General features: G+C 46.9%; 1 protein-coding gene across 2 annotated transcripts in view; it reads right to left on the bottom strand.

Moving 5' to 3' along the window:
• Window positions 1-8,863: 8,863 nt before the first annotated feature.
• LOC107120921 (myosin light polypeptide 6) overlaps window positions 8,864-11,954 on the bottom strand; it is a 17,462-nt gene continuing 14,371 nt past the window's right edge. Inside the window, exon 7 of one of the 2 annotated variants that reach the window (XM_015423708.1) lies at window positions 8,864-9,216. Coding sequence is in view for 1 of the 2 variants with exons in the window: in XM_015423707.1 (XP_015279193.1) it covers window positions 9,188-9,216 (29 nt within the window). In the remaining variant the exon portion in view is untranslated. The remainder of the gene's footprint in view (window positions 9,217-11,954) is intronic. The other variant, XM_015423707.1, reaches the window with a different exon arrangement.

Below are 11,954 nucleotides of genomic sequence, written 5' to 3'. Positions count from 1 at the left end.
GTGGCTAAATTTGAAGGTGCCACTGTTTTGTTCCAGGGCTGGGGATGGCCCCCAGTCCCTAGGAGATGCATTCCAGATACCTTGAGTTGGACCCTGTAGTGTATGCTTTTCCCCCATTACCACTAATAGACAGAATGTTAGCCAGAATTCAGAGAGGGAACAAGTTGCATTCTCATCACACTGTTCTGACCACATCAGATTTGGCTTCATGTCCTTCTCTGCCTGTCTCACAGCAGGCATGTTCACCTACCGGTTGTACCAGACCTCCTGAGAATTGGGAGTGTGTTACAGCATGGGGGTTGAGTGCCTCCACCTCACTGCCTGGTTCATCACACCTCACCACTACTTTTTTTCTCAATCAGTGTCTAATGTCATCCTTGGTGCCCGCTGGCCTTCCACCAGACTCTCATATAGTGCCAAAAGGAAACATTTCTCCATGTGGGCTCTGGCTAAGGTTTTTGCTCCCCCTGCTTGCCTTTGGTGCTAGAGTATCTGCTCACCCTGAAGGCTGTGGGTTTGACAGTCTCCTCTGTTAAGGTTTACATGGCTGCCATTTCTGCCTCTCTTGCCTCAGTAGAAGGTAAATCACTGTTTTCACACCATTCATCCTGCATGTTCTTTAAAGACTTGAATAACCTCTATCCACCTCTGTCGCCCCTATTGTTCCCCAATAGTCATGTCTGTGGTGCTGTCTTATTTAATGAAGGATCTCTTTGAGCCTTTGGCTACGTGCCCCTTGGATGCCTTCTCTTTTAAGATAGCCTTCTTGGTAACTGTTACTTTGACTGGATGAGTGAGGGAACTTGCAGCACTCAGAGCTGACCACCCATTCATAGAATTTTTTGAGCATAAGGTGGTCTTGAGGCCCAGTATGCATTTCCTCCCAAAGGTAATGTCCAGATTCCACCTAGTGCAGGACGTTTTGCTCCCTGTGTTTTCTCCAACCCCTCCTCTGTGGCCGAAAGAGCCTTGCACACCTTACATGAAAAATGGATTTGAAAACAACAAGCCAATTTTGAAGGGCTCCACAACTCTGTTTGTTTTACGGGTCCCTCTGGGCGGGGGGGAAGCCTGCTTCATCACAGATGTTGTTGAGATGGATTATCTCCACCATCAGGGTATGTTACAGCCAAGCAGGTCTTCCTTGCCCCCTCCAGGACAGGGCACATTCTAGAAGAGCGCAGGCTGCCTCGGCCATTTTCTAACAAGGCATCCCACTGACAGAGAACTGCAAAGCTGCAATGTGGTCATCAACAGATGCTTTCGTCAAGCAGTATTCTGTGGACATCAACACATGAAGGGAAACTTCTGTGCAGACAGCAGTTCTACACTCTCTCTTCCAATGAGAGACTCACCCCACCTCTTGGTAAATCAGCTTGCTCGTCTCCCAGTGTGGGACTGCATAGAAGACCAATGATGAAAACAGTGTTGCACTTAACAGTAACTGTTGTTCATCGAGTGTCTTCTGTGCAGGTACACATTCCCTCCTTCCTACCCTGTTGTGAGCTGTCATGTAAATACTTCTTCTCATAGAGACTCAACGTGGGAACTGAGGGAAAGGAAGCACCTCTCCTGGAGCACGTGGCCGTTTGAATGGGAAATGGCCACCAGAATGCTCTGGACAGGAGGGGCTCCTCGGCTCTGTTGCTAGGCTGAATAAGCTTTAAAAATCTTCCGAGCGGCAGGCCTGCGCACACACAGTCCCAATGTTGGACTGCACAGAAGACACTTGATGAACAACAGTTACAGGTAAGAGCAACACTGTTTTCTCACAGAACTGGGAAATTATTTTCTGGAGGGAAATTTAAGATTTTGATGGGGAACTCTCCTTCCTGGTCTAGAAGGAAAACACCCCAGTAGATGTTAGGATGTATGAGAGTATCAGCCCCTTGCAGGAGGAGAGGTTCACAGATTTTGCTTTATAACATCAAGTATTGTTTGAACAGCTTGTGAAGCTGAATTCATTGATTTGATTTGTGTTATTTGTAGTTCACTTTTCTCAGTGAGACTCAAAGTGGATTACAGAATATAAATCAATGTGATGGATCTGACCATATATCTAATAAGCAGTGTAATAAGACTTGGAATTGTAGAAATAGGAAGCAGAGCTGTCATCTGAACAAAGCAGAAGTGACATGTTAAATGATTCAGAACGTGGTGTTCCTTCAGTAGAGAGACAGTGCATTTTTAACTGTGGAGTGGAGAGGGTGAGAAGTCTAACACCTCTGACAAGGCGAAGTGTGATGTGTTTCTCTGATCGCATGTGCTTAGGAGTCCAGTGCAATAGGATTTTCATAGAAGCTAATCAGTCAGTTTAAGCCTTTGCTTGCCTGTGTAACTGTCACGCTCAATTAGCTCTTTCTCTCCATCTCTCTTTCTCTGAAGCCCAGCCTCCGTTCCCTAGCCAGCAGCCATCGTCCCAGATTCTCCCCGGGGCAGTCCCAGCAACCGTTCACCCTGCCATGGCTGGTAATATCCCCTCTGCTTTTGGAATGCCTTTTGGAATGCCTGCCTCCATCCCATTTAGCATGGCTAGTAACGTAACAGACTCCATCGGCATTAACTTCCCTGCTAACATGCCCATCCATCCAGTGCATGGTAACCTTGCAGCGTGCAGCATGGCTAATCCGCCCATCATCAACGTCTCTAGCGCCCTGCACCCTACTGCTGCCCCGCCGCCTTTTGGTTCCGCGGCTGCCCAGAGCCCAGCTATCGTGGCAGCAATGCAGGGCAGCCTCCTTCCAAATGCTGGTCTTTCATCAGGTGAGAACTGGCCCAGAGGCGAGGGCCGGGTGGCAGTGGGAGGAGGGAGATGTGGTTTTGCATTAGAGAGTCAAGGATGCTGTATAAAATCGCTGGTCTTGGGGTTCCTTCATGCCACATTGTGGTCGCTTCCCTATCCATTTTCTCATGGCAAAATAAACACATCACACTAAAGAAGTGATGGTGTTCAAGGATTGTTCCTGACACAGAGGTTATACCGTACAGGAACACGTCTTGCGTGTAGCGATCCAGTTTCTTTGTTGTACACTCAAGTGAAAAGCCGGACAAGACTAAGCCTGTCTGTTTTGTTCCCAGTTAGGTTCTGAGTTGATAAAGTGAATAATCATGTCCAGCCAAAGATCGGCATGCAAACATCATCAGCCCCAGCACTCTACTTTGGGGATGTTCCACATAGGAAGAGAGGGAATAACTATTCTTTAGAAAGGAAAAGGGAAGTCATGGTATTTTACCATGAGCCCACATTGTGTTCCTATTTAAAAAGGCTCTGGACTTAAGAAGGAGATTGAATCCTATCGCTCTGGTCCACTAATGGCAGAGCCTTGTATCAATGGAATGTGCCTGTTCCAGTGGCACGTGGCTCTTTTTGTTGGAGAGAGCTCTGCTGTTAGTGGAGCGTAGCTGTAGTTTCTCTTTTAGTAGTGGAACAGATCTAGGCATGGATTACTCTTCCCATTCCTGCAGCTATGGTGGATTCAAATAAGACAAATCTGGGTAAATAAAGTTAATGTGTATGCTTTTATTCCATCAGCAAAATTTGAAAGCACTTCCCCCCCCCCCCACATGAAGCTGCCTTATGCTGAGTCTGACCCTTGATCTCATCATTGTCAGTATCATCTACTCAGACTGGCAGTGGCCCTCCAGGTTCCTAAGTAGAGGTCTTCCACGTCACCCCTTAATACTACCAGGTCCTTTCAACTGGAGATGCTGGTGATTGCACCTGAGATCTTCATGCCAAACAGTTGCTCCATCACTGAGCCGTAGGCCCTCCTCACCCTGTAACCTTCATTATGCAAACCAGGAGCTCTACCACTCTGCTGGAGTTCTTTCTTTCCCCCACCCCTGCCCCACCTCCGCCTCCCGTCCCCTAGCCACCCTACCCTTTCCCCTCCTCTTGACCCCACAGTTCAAGCCCACGGGATGGGCCCACTGGGCTGCCAGCAAGCAAGCTGCCTGGCGGAATCCCAGCAGGGGCCCACCCACATATCCCATCCAAAGCTGGCTCTGCTGACTGGAAGGTGCTATAAGTCCCTCCCAGAGCCCAGTTCCTCCAGGCCAAAGAGGTGGCTGTGACATCTCCTCCGCCCCCCGCCCCTCAAGCCCAGGTCTGCCTAGCCCGAGGGATCTCTGAGTGTGGTTCAGAGACAAGACTGTACCCACCCATCTCAAAAGATGGACTGGGAGAAATCTCCAAGGTCCCCTTAGGAGCCCAGGTCTACCCTTCTCCAAGGCAACGTAGTCATTCAGAGGAAGTTTAAGAAAGATCAGACAAAAACCTCTGGGATTTTGGGGGGGGAATTGGTGCTCTTCTAGTGGTGAATATTTTGAAGATATTTACGCTCCCTGGATCTACAGTGTATTTTTATTTCAAAAGTCGGAAGTTCATCTGAAGTCATTTTGTGTGATTATCATTATAATTTTGTAAAGCAGCAGAATGCTTATAAAAGTTTTCTCGTTTTATACAACACATTTAGTTAGGGAGAAGTACTTTAAAACATGATTATGTGGGATTGTTTCTGTGTGCATTTCAGGAATATCTACACAGAACTGGAAGTTAGGCTTTCACATTTTCAAATTCTGTGTTCTCCTTTTTGCCAGGACCTAGTGAAGTGAAGAATCTGGGATTGCTAATAAGAGGGTAAAGATAAAAGAACAAGGAAATATAGGGAGAGAGAAGTGCCTTTACAAGTCTGTCCTGCCTTTGATCTCTTCCTAAGAGAAACTGCCTACATGTTTAGAATGTCAGGGACCAGTAGTTTTTGCTTATGAAGCTCTTAAGGCACCCTGTACTCTGATGTCATATAACCATAATTAATTTAAAAAATCTTCATTACCACCCCCTTCCACCCCCACCAAGGGTGAGAAAATTACCTTTTAAAAAAATGGCAATTCTGAAGTTTGCAGTTGAATTGCAACTTTTTATATTTTTAAATATCTGACTTATTTGGGTTTATGAAAATACTTGTCAAAAGATTCTGGATTTTTTTCCCTTCCAAAGCATCAGATAGGACAACCTGTGGAAATTGGGATTTTGCACAGCTGGTGCTTGAGGAAAAAATGCCTCCTATGAATAGTGTTTTTAGTGTGGCTTGGTTTTTAATTACTTTTGCTGGAGCCATAGGTACTGTGTTTGAATCTTGCGTCGTCTTAGCCTTCCTTTAGTGTTCTATTTCAAACAGTTTGAGCTAGTCAGTTAAAAATGAGATTGTAGGTTCTCAGACAGCTGAAGGGTGGTACTAAATAATGCAGCTGAGTGACAAAAGAATCTGTTTCACTAGTAGAATGGCAAATCCTTTTCTTAACAAACAAGGGAAACTAAAAAGTAGCAAAAAAGCAGCTGGGTACAGTGCTAGCCTACTGAGCGCTCTCTTTCAGGGTCTGGCTGAGACTGGCAAATAGTGCAGTGTTTTTAAGGATCGTATCATTTTAGGACAATGAGTTAGGGAAAAGTGATCTAACCCTGTTCTAAAATGGATTTCTGATGGCGTGAAGCATGTGGCCACACAGGACTGCCCGGTAGCACCTGGGACAGGGAATCCAGCTGTTCAGAGCACTGAATCAAATTCCCTTCCCATTAGGAAGTTGCTCCCAGTTTCTAGCTAATGAGACCAGAAACTTCACTGACTGTCAAATGTCTTTTTTTTGCTGAGCATGCAAAGGAAACAAGGCTGAGGTCCTTGCTATCTGCCAGCTATGCACCCTTTGTGTATCATTCCAACCTGTGTTAAAGTGCCATCTCTCTCCCCACCCCACCCCCACCCCACAGATCAAGGACCGTCACTGCAGTCGGACCCCATCGCTCCCAGCCCCAGCACGGCCACGCCAGTCCCACCCACACAGTGAGAAGCTATGAGCTGCTCTTCTTCTGGAGGCCTCCTTGACCAGCTGTCACCAGGTGGAAGGACAGAACCCCCAAATCGTGTTTAACATGGATTCTGGTTGGGTGGGTTTTTAAAACAGTTCTCCAAGGAGGAAAAGAATCTGCCTCTGTTGACGTCCCTTCCCCTGTGTGTCTCTGTCCCAGCTGTTGTCCCCAATGCTTTTTTTGTATCCGGTTGTACTAAGACTTTTTATTTAAAGGTGTTTCTAATTGGTGAGGGGGAGGGACTCTTATCTCCAAACAGCCAATGCTATTTATAGAGGGCTTTGATTTTAAACCTGGTTGAAAAGGGAGTTTAACTCCCCCCATATGTGTCTGTCTTGCTTTTTTTAAAAACAATTAAAAAATTACAATAAACGTTCCCCTTCTCCCAAATGGGAAACTGTAGTGTTGTGGGTGGGGGTGAAGAAGGATTATTCAAGGGACTTCTAGTCCAACGTGTGCTGAAGTTTATACCCGGGAGTATTTATAGATGCTTTCTCCTCTAGATATCTACTTCTTATTATGGCTAGGAACAGTAGCAGCCATGGTTGACGAGAGATGCTGGCCTGGCTTCACATGAATGAATCGGTAGCGGTGGCTCTGTTGCTGTTTTTAGGGAAGTCTGGTTGTCCTTACTGTGTCCCAGTCACCTCAGAATTTTAACAGTCCACTGCACCAGCCCAGTTACAATTGGTAGGCGGTTGAATCCGTTCTTCTTCCTGTCCCTCTTCCTCTGAAAACCACTCCGTCCTGCCTCATTTCAGACTACGGTTGCCAGGTCCCCACTAACTGCTGGTGGAGGGTGAAGGGGTCGGGTTGCCAGATCCAGGCTGGGCAATTTCTGGAGATTTGGGGGTAGAGCCTGGGGAGGACAGAGACCTCTTTGGGGTAGGGTGCCATAAAGTCCACCTTCTAAAGCATCCATTTTCTCCAGGGGAACTGATCTCTGTAGTCTGGAGATGAGCTGTAATTCATAGGATCCCCAGGCCCCACCTGGAGGCTGGCATCTTTACTTCAGACACACATGCACCCCTGTAGTTGCCTTTATTTGGTGCCATTACTTCTGTGCCAGGCATTCTCCCATATTAGGCTCCTAGGAGATGCCCGGGGGTGGGGTGGGGGGAGGATTGCCTTCCTTTCTGTTTGTGGAAGCAAAGAAGCCAAGTTTGGCAGGGGCGCATGAAGGGTTGTTGTTTTTTTTAAGCTAAATCCCTCCCATGTATTCTTGCTTAACTAAAACAAATCCAGTCCATAAACTGGTAAAGTCACAAATGTTTCCAAGAATGGTTATCAGGGCTTTGGGATCACATTTAACACATACACACGGGGAGGAGGACCAGGTACTGTTCAAAGGGCTTGAAGTTCTTTCTCCAGGAACTGAAATTAACCTAACCCTTCCCTCTACACTTCTGAAGAAGTACATTCCCATCTCCTGCTGCTGTGAGATGCTAGGCTGGAGGCCCTCTTAACCTAGCAACTTCAACGGTGAAATTTTGTCTCAGAAAAGGCACACAGCTCAGAACCTCTGCTGATCCCTTCTGTGGCAGCTTTAAATAGTACACCATCTGCAGTTGTTTGCTTTCATACGTTTAAAGCCCTGGACTAGAGGAAGGTAACCATGCTCATTTCAAAGTCAAAACTGCACTTAACTCACTGGCTGCTGCTGCATGCCAACATGCCCTGTTGTTCAGGCCACTGCATTTTGCTTTCATTGATAATGAGACACTACATTTCTCTCCAATGCTCTCACTGTTTTTGCCAGCCCATTCAATCACCGGATCCCATCAAGATGAGTTTCTGCTGCCTTTAAAACTGTCTTAATAAGATACTGTAAACTGAGCCCACAAAGATCTTAACAGGTAGGAATTATTACCATTTTCTATGGCTAGAAATTCCAACATGGAGACATTTCAGGGAGCAGCACAGGACTGCAGTGAAGGTGGCTGGGTGGCAGTAAGTAGCATTTACTTATGGGGTGTGTGCGTGTCATTTTATCACTCGGAGAGCTATGGCCTACAAGACACAGCAGCAGAGCTCTCATAGCAGGACTTGCATGTCAGGGACCCCTCCTGAACAGCATAGATTACAGCAGGGGTCACCAGTGTGTTGCCCGCAGACACCCAGGACACCCACCAAATGTTTTTTGGGAGGTGGGTGGGGCCAGCTAGGGCTTTTGTCCAGCAAGGCTTCTGATTGGCTGTGCAGGTATTTTAAAAATGTTGCATTGGCAGCAGCTCCCACCACAATGCAAAGGTCTGTGTTGTGTCACTGAAGTTCAGCTATGGCAATCATTTTGTGACAGCCATTTTGTCACTGCACCCACCATGCCGTGTCAGAATTCCAGAAGTGCCCGCAGGCTCAACAAGGTCAGGGGGCCACTGGATGACAGCTTTCTTTGTAGTAGGGGGAGGAATTGGCAAAAGTCATCCCATGCCCCCAAACTGATCCACATTTATTTCTCACCGGCAGGCAGTACAGCTTCAGACTTGACAGTCCTCCAGGATGTTGATTTTCTTCTGGACATGACCTATAATTATGCTTTGACCTGACTAAGGGCACAATACACACGTCTTAAGAGAGAGAGAGAGAGAGTAACTCTTCCCCTACAGCAGTTTTCATTGCCTTTTTTCTGACAAGAGGGAGGAGGGGCCTTTTTTGACCACTGAAATGGTTATGTGGGGTAGAAAAACCCTGCAGGAGAGGGGCTGCAGAGAGGATAGAGATCAGGAGAGCCAGCTGAAAAGCTAGTAGGATCCAGTCCTAAAGCAGTGAAACCGCTTGATGTTCAGCCTTATTGGACAGATGGTGCCAGTCTTTAAGAATCTGCAGGAACATTTATATATCACAGAAACAAGTGGAATTTTTGTTCAGAAAACTATGGGAGCCTATTCCACAGCTATTTCCATTGCTTCAGGGAGTCCCCCCTCTAAGCAGCTAAATTTCACTTGAAGCCTAGTTTTATGTTCCCCCCCAAAAAACATTCTGGTTGCAACTCTGGGAACTCAAAATTTAATAAACAATACTAGCAAGACACTTTAGGAATAGTTTATTAAAGCAATTGAGAGGGAGAAATTGCTGAACACTTCTGGAAAGAAACAGTACTGCAAGAAAAGCCAGGTGGCCACTAGATCAATCTCCGCACTTCTACAAAGATTGAGGAGCACCCTTCTTCAGATAGTGTTTCTGCCTCCCCCCCACCCAAGAACAAAACCAACAGGTTGGAGAAGGAACCAAAAAGCATTTTCAACACACAGCTTAAAAAGGCACAAAACTGTTAAGGATAAACTGGAGGAGAATTTCCACAGGAGAAGCCAGTGGTGGTCTTCAGCCGCTCAGAACCATCCGCACCAACTCTGTGGAGAAAGATGACAGGTCAGAAAGCTGCAGTCAAAAACCCCAGAGCACTATGGCTTGGCTAACCCTACTGAGGGGAACCTACCAGAACATGGGGAGTCAACGCTTGCAGGAACTTAGAAGCTTGAGGAAAGATGTCCTCCCTACCAATTAGCATGGTTAAAATAATTTTCCAGAGGCAGTGGCCCTTTGCAGCTGTACACCATACTATGGACAGGCATTTCAAATAAATGGCAGAAAACACAAGAAGCTTACTCTTTCCCGCTGGGCTGCTGATGATACAGCACACTGATTGTGACATAGGCTTAAACAATCAAGTCCTGCATGTATCTTTTGGGAGGCTTCTTTTAATGCCTGTTGTCCAACAAAAGAAAAGCAGACACCAGAACTTCAACAATCCCTCTCCCCTCAATGGTATTCTGATTTTAAAAAAAGAGTCTCCTCCCAAGAGAGCCAGTATCACAGATCACATCACCTTCCCATGAACCAACATACTGTGGAGTTCTATCTATAACCCAATCCCAACACCACCCCACACTCAATTAAAAGAACCCCTTCTGAACATAAGCAATTAAAACCAGAGAGACAAAGAAACAAAAAAGGCAACACAGGCAAAAGGAATTAAGGCTGTTCTACAACTAATTTGCCAGGCATTAGAATTCTGGAGTCAATCCTACGAAGATGCTCTGCTTTCTGCAGATAGGAAAGTAGTTGCAGAGATGCTCAGCTACAGCAGAGAAGGGACTCGGCTTTCTGACTGAGCCTACCTATGTAGAAAGAAGGGAGGGGAACAAAAGAAAGAGGCAGGCAGCAGCCACAGCACAGGCCCCTAAAGAAAGACTGTCCAATTAACCTTCAGTTCAGGAGAAAGTGTAGTCAGCTGATGGCAGGATGAAGGCTGCAAGAGCCAGCTCACAGCCCCCATTCCCCCCCTCCCCAAATCCACAGTGATCTACCAGATCCTCTCCCAATTAGGTTTTACCAAGATTATTTGTGGCATGTCACAGAAGACAAGACTCAACTCTCACAGCCATTCTGGTGGAAACACTATGTTCAAGACTCAATGAGTTCTGTGTGGACTCTGCATCCTGAAAGACATCTGGACTTCACATTCAAAAGACAGACAAGACACTAGACTTTAAGCAGGGGACCTGCAAGGAGTGGTGGTGGGAAACCTGTTCCTTCTTGCTCTTGCTTTTCCTTTTTGTGTCTCCCTGGCAGCATTTCCTTTTGTCTCATCCACTTTTTCTGTTTCACCCTCTGGCAGCATCTGCCCTTCCCTACCTTCAGCTTTCCTTTTCTACCATTTTTCTTCCTCCTCCCACTCCTTAACTTTTTCAGTCTGTCTCTCTGCCCCACACCAACCAAGGCTTAGAATCAATAGCGACCTCTAAAATGGCCACTGGGATCTTACAGCATACAAGATCTCAGTGACACAGTTTTCTTAAAGAAGCAGGTATTGCTTCTTTGATTCTGGGGGTTTTCTAACCCTCAAAGTATTATTTTCCATTTAATATTTTCCTGCAATCCTGGGGCTTTCCTCAAGCTTGTAGAAAAATCTCCCTAGTCTGTCCCTGGATTCATTGTGTGGATTTTTCCACACACACTATAACTTGGTTCAGAATTAGATACGACAAGTGGAGACCCGCAAGAAACTTGCGGAATGGTTATCCTGTTCCTCACACCTTTGCTTCCTCCTGTCTCCCTCTACCTGTCTCACACTCTTTCTTCCTTCTGCCCCCCTTTCTTTCTTTCTTTTTCTCTCTCCTCCATGTATGGTTTGGAGGGTGAAGTCTATAGCATTATACTGATCTGTTATTCCTCCCCTCCTCAAATCCCACCCTCCCCAGGCTCCACCCCACAAATGTCCAGGAATTTCCCAACCTGGAGTTGGCAACACAATTTCCTTCCCACCCAACAGCCAACCTACCTTTATCTGCCTCTCTGTCTGCAACTTTCCATCTCCACACCCCTCCCCCACAGCCTCTACCTAGGAAAATTACAGTTTTTCTCCACAGTGGGGACCAAAACAGCTTACATTATTCTCTCCTACTTTTAATCTGCACAACAACCCAGCTTTCATAGGGTGGCTGCTGATGAACAGTAGCAAGCAGCTGGGCCTACTTGAGTCATGCAAATCAGGTGGTATCAAGTCACCCAGAGGGTGCTGCCGAGGGATGCCAGCCTCCAGGTGGGACCTGGAGATCCCCTGTAATTCCTGCTCATTTCCAGACTACAGAGATAACTTCCCATGGAGAAAATGGATGCTTTGGAGGGTGGACTCTGTGACATTGTACCCCACTGAGGTCCCTGTCCTCCCCAGGCTCCTCCCGCAAATCTCCAGGAGTTTCCCAGCCTGGACCTGGCAACCTTATCCAGAATCCCCTGTCGGTGGCCAGGGGGGGAAACTGGAAACCCTAAAGTGCTGGCAGGCCTAGGCTTGGCAACCTCTAAGGGGGGCCTGAAGGAAACCCCCCCCCCCAGACTTACAACTGAACTCAAGGCAGCAGAGATCTGTCTCCCTGGAGAAAATGACTGTTTTAAAAGGTGGACTCTGTGGCATTATACCCAGTTGAGGCCTCTCCCTTCCCCAATCCCACCTCAAAACCTCTAGGGACTCCCCAGGCCAGGCCCCAAGGCTCCCTCCCTCCCTGAAAGGCCAAAGGAGGCCTGGAAAGGGCCCTTCCCCCACACCCTTTGACTCACAGAGCCGGTTAGAAGCCTCTTCCCCCCCCCC

This window comes from Gekko japonicus, unplaced genomic scaffold (assembly GCF_001447785.1).
Source record: "Gekko japonicus isolate JY-2015 unplaced genomic scaffold, Gekko_japonicus_V1.1 scaffold33, whole genome shotgun sequence".
Taxonomy (NCBI): domain Eukaryota; kingdom Metazoa; phylum Chordata; class Lepidosauria; order Squamata; family Gekkonidae; genus Gekko; species Gekko japonicus.
Note: the sequence above shows the minus strand (reverse complement) of the source record. Positions and strands in the feature narration are given on the sequence as shown.